We start from the raw sequence: 8,867 nt of genomic DNA, 5'->3' as shown, positions 1-8,867 counted from the left end.
GGGGGTCTGTGGCCTAAATGTGGAATATATTAAGGGTCCTTGATAGGAAAAAGGTTGAGAATCACTGATGTAATTGACTCAAATCACACTGGAATTCTTTCCTTTAATCAGGGCTACCGTTGAATTGGAAGATTCCGACAGCACGTGAAGGCAGCCACAGCGCGAGACAAGTTGAAAGTGAAACCCAGAGTGTGTCAGGGTCCTGCTGTTGTTACCTTGAAGCCCGCAGCTCGGCCCTGCATGCAGAGAAATCATTTAATGTTACATTATTTGAGACGAAAGGAGCGTCTGTTCGGTATGGAGGTAGGTTGGATATCTATGAGTTCAGGAAGTGGCTTTAGTGGCGGTTACATGTTCTCTTCACCATCACAATCAGAAAGTTTAGCTAATCGCCAAGTACAATGTACAAGGAATTTCATAGGCTGCTGCATGCAGAGAATCTTTCATTCAGATGCTTGGAGGGAAAACAAACAACAAAATGTAACGTGGCTACTAGCTACTTATTGTACGTCGCTCTGGACAACAGCGTCTACTAGCCTATATGACATAATGTAATGTATTGTAATGTAAAATGCTAATATTGAAGCTGAAATAGGCCTACATTCGAATTTCAAGGTTTAAAAATGTTCCTTTGCCCCTGTACGGTTAGTGTCTTGCACAGCAGTTGGCAGCAAGGTTATTTCCGGTTTAGGGATGTAGCCTTCAAAATAAAAGCCCTTGGCATAAAAGTTCTTGGCAATTACAGGCCATCCGCACAAAAACATATCAGCCTTTACCCCACCTGAGGCTACAGATATCGGATAATTCGGGTTGTCCTGAATAAGTTAATGAACTTTTTGTGTTGATATACTAACCTTGGAAAATGACACAGATCACAGTAGTTGCCCTCAGTGTGAAGTCATTATACATTTTCAAAGTTAATAGAATATTTCTTAAAACAGCTTGAAAACCTGTTGTTTAGTAATTGTTCAAATTTTAGCCTATATGTTTATGAATATTAGGCCTACTTGTTTACCATTAATTTTAATTTGATACCTCGATATCGATATTGCGACAATATTGTAGGGATGACTATTGGTGCTTTCACAAAATATTTACACAATGAGATTTTTGATGAATAATCATCAGTAATGTGGATATAATGACTAAGTGGGTAAAGGCAAATAATAGAACAGCTAGAACAGTCTGGTAAGTTCAGAAAATGACATCACTTTACTGTAATGCAGCCTTTAACACCAGGAAAAGACAACACCTATGCCGTATCACGATATTACGATATCCAAAATCTAAGACGATATCTAGTCTCATATCACGATATCGATATAATATTGATATATTACCCAGCCCTAGAAACAAGTTAAATTCACTTGAACACATTGTCATATCACTCATATACTCAAATAGGAAAGAATGTCTAGTTTCTTCTTTCTCTACATTTTCACACTGGTGCTCTTAGTTACAAATTTTAGTCGCACCATCTCCAAAATTGACTAAATGGTCGCACTCTGGAGTCCTGGATCTGCAAGCTGACTTCACTTTACTGTCCAACTACTATGAGAACCAAAAAAATTCACACCACCAAATTTCAGGGTAATTGTTTTTATTTCATTTCAAAATCTTATTGTGGAAAGGACCCGGAGCCCTAGGCCTTCGTCTCGATCTTCTTCTCAATTCAAAATTAAAAGTCTCTGTTGCGGTTTTGTAAAATCAAAACTTTCAGCAGCTCTCTACTTAGTCACATAGCCATTGGTCTTTGCGATTGAAAATGACCATAGGCCATTCATGTCGGACTTTGAGGAAGACCAGCATGTTTCAGAGCCATATTTATTTGAACTAACTCCATTTTACCTGTTTCGCAAATTAAGTTTTAACAGCATATCTGAATATTTGACAACTTCCCAGCATGTTTTAGCCTGGATTAATTTATGTCAATCAATGTGATATTAATGATATTAATGTTCCCTTTCCAATAACTTAAGGACCATAGACCAATGTCGGCCCGATACCAGTGCTCAGTATCACATTGGTGCATCCCCTTCATTAAGCACAGCGATAGAGAAAAATGTTTATCCAGATTGTTAAATGTATAGGTTTAGAATGGTAAAAGGTAACATACTGCATTTACATGGAATACATCATGCAGCTAACTCAAACCTTCTTTTTTTGTTGTTTTGTTGTAGTTCATCACAGAGGTCACTGTCACTGTGGATGAAGCAGATTACAAAGATACAAGTCAATTAATGGGGATTCTCAGAGATTACAAGACCAAGAAAAAAGGATCCTGTTACCACGTAAAAGGATCCTACGAGGAAATGGATGACGTTTTCACGAAACTGTCTACTCTAAGGCGTGGTTCCACTAGTGCCAAGAATGGAATCGCAAATCACCAGGATGACCACATTCCCACTCACGTCAAACCAGTCGAGGTAGCTCGAGTTGTTATGGCCTACATTGAGCAAAAACACTCAAAGGAACTGAAGAGAATCGAAGGAAACCGTTTCTTAATCGAGACGCAGCATAGCCTGAGAACACCTACTGGCAAAACAACTGTCACATTCAAACCATGCCATCGCAACGTCAACCCAGTTCATACCAGTCTTGTCAGAGAGAGATTCGTCACATTCTACCAAAGAACTGCCTCGGACCTGCAGATTAAGTCTCTCGCTGTAGATCCACATGACCTCAAAGACTTGCAGAGAAGATTTACAGAGCTCCTTATTGAACCAAAACGCGGGAAATATGAAGCAACAGTGACCGGACCTTTTGCGCAAATTGTTGCATTGGAGGAGTTCCTCAGTCCAAGGCATAGAAGTTCAACACATACTCCGAGCAGCAGAATCTCTTCTCCGTCCCATACACACAGCAAACAGCCTGAAGAAGAGTCATGCGCAATTTGTATGGATGCCATAAAGACGACAGAGAAAGAGACGTTGAGATGCAAGCACTCGTTTTGCAGGGGATGCTTGAAGCAGGCTTTCGAGTACAAACCGGTTTGCCCTACATGCGGAGAGCTCTACGGCGCTTTGACAGGAACACAACCTGAAGGAGGTAAAATGGACGTCACCAGAGACAAGTCATCTTTGCCTGGATATGAGAAATATGGAACAATAACCATTAATTACTACATTCCAAGTGGCATCCAAAAGGTAAGAACAAAGAGAAAAATGTGAGTTCTGATGAAAATATCAGGGTTCCTACGCAGGTCTGGAAAAGTATTAAAAATGAATTTGATCATTTCCAGGTCTTGAATAGTTTGGGAATTTGAAAAAATGTCTGGAAAATTATGGAAAATGCTGCGGTTCAGGTCCGATACACACATAATTCTAGCTTTTATGTTGCTGTAGAGCCACTTTGAGTCCACAGTTTTTGTTGATGTGAAGAATAATGTTCAGATAGAGGGACGCTCTTATTACCCAGCCGCTGTCAGCATGCATTATATCAAATACCCACCAAAATCAAATCCGGTCAAGAACACAGGGTCTGGGAAAAATATGGAATTTTAAAATGGAAACCGTGTAGGAACCCTGCCAATCATCTCACATATTCTGATATTTGTCGCTGTGAAGAACAGTCATCTATACAGTGATATGACCTAGTTAGCAGGGGCAAGATGTTTATCTGCATAAATCATATTGAACACCAGACAAAATCTTCAAAACAAATCAAGGTCTGGAAAAAGTATGGAATTTTTTAATTGAAAATGTGTAGGAACCTTGAAATATTTTTTAAAATGCAGCATATCAGCATTGTGATCATTGTTCATTTTAGCATCTTTCATTATGGATCGTACATAAGATCCCAAAAAGCTGAATTAAATTCTGTCTCCACATGTTACCTGGAATCTCATGGGGAGTCATTTATGGTGTTGAAGGAACCAGGGTGGGTTACACTTGCTGCATTATGTGCGTACATATGTCATACATACCTTTCATCAGGTGTGAACGCTGACATTGGATACACAGGTTGTGGAAGGCCCCCTACCCTTTACACATATATGTTGTATATTATATAACACAGGCCACAGAAGAGAGGATACATTAGTTGAACAGTACAACTGTAGAAACGAACATCTTAGCAATAGTCATAGATACAGGTAGAGGGAATTTCTTCTAGAGACATAAGGGACAACCAAAGCCCAATTATGTGCCAACGGCAATATGGTTTGGACACTGCCAACTAACTGTTCCTTTCATTTCCTATCAACCACGTCAAGGCTCCATCATGGGAGGTCCCTTAGAGAATTGTCTGTCTAAGCTTATAAAAACCAGGCTAAAAAGAGAGATACCTCAAATCAATTGCTGTGGTGTGACTGCAGGTCCATGCAGTAGTGTTAGAAATAAAAGTGACATAATAAGGATAAGGTAGATTTGTTCCCAAATGTAGGTTACTGTGACACATTAAACTGTCTTGTCTTTAGTCTTAGACTCTACTCCAAAACACTGAGTTGCTAACCTGAAGAAGTAGTTATTCTTTGAATTTGTTACCTAGCTAATAGGACTGAACAATTAATCGAAATTTTATCGCAATATGGCCTACTGCAATTTTCAAATCGCAGGAGGCGCAATATTTGTTAAAGGTGAAATGTGTCAAAATACCATTTTAAATGAAATATTGTGGTGCTGCAGAGATGTCCTGGCCGACACATCATATTCTACAGACTTAAGAAAACATCTTTGTTTGGTATAGATCCCTGCAAAAATCACACCATAATCATTTGAATACGTTTTTCAATGAAAATGAGAATAATGATGTAAAAATGATCATTCCCTCTAATATTGCAAATCATATCGCAATTGCAATATCAGTCAAAATAATCGCAATTAGATCTTTTTTCAAAATCGTTCAGCCCTACTAGCTAATATAGCAAAGCAACCACTGTTACTGTCAACATTTCCTTACTAGACACTGCTAACACTAGCTTCTGTGTGATATGGTAGCTATAAATCAGATGTGTTAACAAGACAGTGGTAGCTAACCAGATACTATGGTTAGATCAGTCACATGTATCAATGATGAACTGATCAGTTCTCAGTCAAAAACAGCACAGAAATTAACAATGTCCACCAATGTTTGGGCGCCCGGTCTGCTGTGAGTGAGGCTCAGGCCGTTCTCCTGCCTGCCCATGTGTTCTCCAGGGTGGTGAACCACAGCCGGCAGTGGCAGGACTTCATGGGGGTTTTTACTGCCCTGGAGGGTCTTGAACATGTCGGGCTCGGCTCTACTGGGCTCTTCAGGGTGCCTCGCCTCCTGTGGCAGGGCTGGCTGGACATCCAGCTCACCTCAGTAGACTCAACACACCCCGTTGTGTACTTGTGGTGTATGGCTTTGCTCTGCTTGTTCTGTCTTGTCTTGCATTGTTATATTGGTGTTTTGTCTCTGTCATAAATTGCAAAAAGCATTGATTAAACCAGTGATTCTCATAATTTTTCATATCAAGGACCCCTAACTTAGTCCACATTAGAGCCACGGACCCCCATTTGATGAGATTTTGTCTCTCTGACCCAAATCTGAGAATATTTTTATTATTAGATATGATTTTGTCCAGAATTCCATGACTATCTGTATTGTAGGTAGAGAGATAACAGAGAAACTATGATCAAAATAGTAATTTCTTCTACATTCTCAAACTGTGTTAACTTCTTGTGAATGAAATAATGCTGAAGTTTAACAATTCATCAATTTGCTGGGGACCCCCTGGAACCCTCTGTAGGACCCCTGGTGGTCCTCGGACCCCATGTCAAGAACCACTGGATTAAACAACAATGTGCACTGAGTTCTGTTGTTCTACTTTAATAGATGCAACCAGCTCATGCTAGCCACTGTTACTCAATAGCTTTGCACCTCCAATATGGCCACCAGAGAGTGCATTACATCAACTGAAAGCCCTCTATAACTTCCAGTTCAGGACATGACATCACCAAGCAGAGCCTGTATTCATGGGAAACTTGTGTACCCTTTAACTGTAGGAGGAGCATCCTAATCCAGGTCAGCGGTATGAAGGTGCGTCACGTACAGCTTATCTCCCAGACTCCTCGGAGGGCAGGAAGGTTCTGGATCTACTGAAGCAAGCCTTCAATCAACGGCTCATCTTCACGGTTGGCCAATCTTCTACAACTGGCAGGAACAATTTGGTCACATGGAACGATATTCACCACAAAACCTCGACACATGGAGGCCCAACATAGTAAGTAAATTTTTTTTTTTGCATTGGTGCCATTTAGGGCTGGGCAATATATCAATATTATATCGATATCGTGATATGAGACTAGATATCGTCTTAGATTTTGGATATCGTAATATCGTGATATGGCATAAGTGTTGTCTTTTCCTGGTTTTAAAGGCTGCATTACAGTAAAGTGATGTCATTTTCTGAACTTACCAGACTGTTCTAGCTGTTTTATTATTTGCCTTTACCCACTTAGTCATTATATCCACATTACTGATGATTATTTATCAAAAATCTCATTGTGTAAATATTTTGTGAAAGCAATCAATATCGAGGTATTTGGTCAAAAATATTGTGATATTTTATTTTGTCCATATCGTCCAGCCCTACTTATAACGGAATATTTAGCCCACTTCGTAGAAAATACCGAGATATATATCATGTATCGCCATTCAGCCTAAAAATATCGAGATATGATTTTTGGTCCATATCGCCCAGCCCTAGTGCCATTACATTTTATACATGTTCAATACACATTACTTAGAGGTACAATATGATTAAATGTTATAATTATATTTATTTCCATCATGATCATTAAATTGTCCTCATGAGATCACAAAATTTACAAGTAGCCCATGCATTTTCTGTTTGTTTGCAGCTATGGATACCCAGATCCTGACTATCTGAAGCGTGTTCGAGATGAACTGAAAGTCAAAGGAATTGAGTAACTCATCTGAAAGATTGTCAACTATGCATGAATGTAGAAGGGTGATTCTAGAATTAGGGGTACATTTCAAGTCCATGGGGTGTATTTGTCAATTTTACCAAATATTATTGGTCATTATTTCAAACAATGACCAATTTTATATTGGATTATATTTCTCTTTCATTTAATACAAAAAGTTAACAGGTTCCATATTTTATTTAGCAAAAAATGCAAATTATATATTGGAATTTGCAGTTATTGTGCTGTCCGAGTTCTTAAATGTCAAGTTTGCTCTTAAAACTTAACTATAGAATACATGTTTTTATATATTATTTCAGCATTAATTGTTCAAAAATAATCATTAAAACATGATAAAGCTGTTTTTAAATCTATTTAAAACATTCATTTACATGAAATTATTCACTTTATGTGTGTCCGAGAAATTATTGTCAACTGTGTTACCCACTGATAAAACCCCTATAAATCAGCAATGGTTTGCTCCAAAGTCACATGACTCACATTGCTGGAGGGCACATCCTTTTTGGCGGGAACCTTGAAGACAGTGTGGTTAGTTTCAACTCCTCCTTGTCAATATTTCATCAAAATGATTGTCTATACATGGAGTGGATTAATTGTTTGTCAACTGTGTTATCAACATTTTCTTGTGAACTTACTTTAGATGTTTTAACGACAAAAATGTCAAGAAAGCACACAGAAATATGAGATGATCATGGTCATGTGGTGGCATCTTCAACGTCTGTAGCTAGCACAAAGGCCAAAAATGGAGGAAATGTCAACTGTGTTACATGTCAACTGTGTTACCCATCAAGTGTAACACAGTTGACAGGGAATGACACGGTTGACAATTTTGGCAGGGTTTATTTTCATAGTTCATGCTTATTGAGCGTAGTTGGTTTAAACACATTAACTTTATTAAATTGTTATTACACATAAATTGCATGATGGAATATATACAAGTGTAATAAGGTAGTAATTACACAAATGCATGATTTGAATGATACATATCAGAGAATAACTCAACTGATCTGAAACTATTAATTAACTATTGCTATCACATAGAAATGACATGATGAATACACCTTTGTAGGTGTAATTACTTAGTAATTAGACTACATAAACCATGATTTGAATGATACAAGGATATCATCAAAATTATCTATACACTGAATACATCATTAGAACTCTAACTAGACTTTGCTACATGATTAAAGAGCATTCCTTAGATATATTCCGTTCCATAGCCTAAAACATTAATTTCATGGAACATTTTGATATGTTTCAGTGTTTCAGTTGACATGCAATTTTAGCCCTATCAATTTAGGTTAAAAAACTATGAAGTGCTCTTTTAAATCAATGACAATGTTACAACAATGTTACACACTATTACTAAATGGTCATTTCTGTGCTAGGGAGATGAGGTTATCTGCTGCTGAAAAGCAGCGCCAGTACAGGGCTCGGCGTGATGCCGATCCTGAGAAAAGGGATGCATATTTAAAGAAACACAGAGAAAAGTGGCATGAGGACAGACGATTAGGGAAGGTGAAGACAGTTCCAGACTTGAGTGAGAGGGAGAAGAGACGCAAGAGACGCTATTGGAGAAGAGCCCAACGCCAGGCCAGAGAAAGAAAGAAAGTGATAGAGAACCAGGTTACTCCACCCCAGAGTCCTGAAGAAGCTGAGCCTCAGATGTCAAGGTAGAAATTATTTAACAAAAAGGTTTTAGAAAATAGATTTGATCATACAATCATGGTGAAAAGAGTAAAGTAGTGTAGTGTATTTTACTCCTGGTTTAAAGTTAACATTAGCATGTACATTACCTGTTCAGACATAAGGCCTTTCATGGCCTCAGAGGCAGCTAGGCGTGAGCTAAGCAAGGAAAGTGGGGAATGGGGTGGTCAGGGGTGGAGACATGGTTGTGTGATATCAAGTGAAAGACCTCTATAATTTTCTTTGTTTGTGTATCACTTCAGACAG

General features: G+C 38.5%; 1 protein-coding gene across 1 annotated transcript; it reads left to right on the top strand.

Moving 5' to 3' along the window:
* Nucleotides 1-220: 220 nt before the first annotated feature.
* On the top strand, nucleotides 221-7,072 carry LOC139638400 (uncharacterized). The gene is made up of 4 exons (XM_071512530.1): nucleotides 221-303; nucleotides 2,181-3,146; nucleotides 5,967-6,184; nucleotides 6,825-7,072. Exons 1-4 carry the CDS (start codon nucleotides 241-243, stop codon nucleotides 6,892-6,894), a joined length of 1,317 nt encoding a protein of 438 aa, XP_071368631.1. The 5' UTR covers nucleotides 221-240; the 3' UTR covers nucleotides 6,895-7,072.
* Nucleotides 7,073-8,867: the final 1,795 nt, after the last annotated feature.

This window comes from Centroberyx affinis, unplaced genomic scaffold (assembly GCF_046629955.1).
Source record: "Centroberyx affinis isolate AG114_WGS23_722 - 3 ecotype Tasmania unplaced genomic scaffold, CSIRO-AGI_Caff_v1 ptg006331l_1, whole genome shotgun sequence".
NCBI classification, from domain to species: domain Eukaryota; kingdom Metazoa; phylum Chordata; class Actinopteri; order Beryciformes; family Berycidae; genus Centroberyx; species Centroberyx affinis.
The sequence above is the reverse complement of the archived record's forward strand: the minus strand, read 5'-3'. Positions and strand labels throughout refer to the sequence as shown.

Coding starts and splice junctions, on each gene's coding strand:
- LOC139638400 (XM_071512530.1), top strand. CDS start 241: ATGCAGAGAAATCATTTAATGTTACATTATTTGAGACGAAAGGAGCGT. Junction 3,147..5,966: donor TTCCAAGTGGCATCCAAAAG/GTAAGAACAAAG, acceptor CTTTAACTGTAG/GAGGAGCATCCTAATCCAGG. Junction 6,185..6,824: donor ACACATGGAGGCCCAACATA/GTAAGTAAATTT, acceptor GTTTGTTTGCAG/CTATGGATACCCAGATCCTG.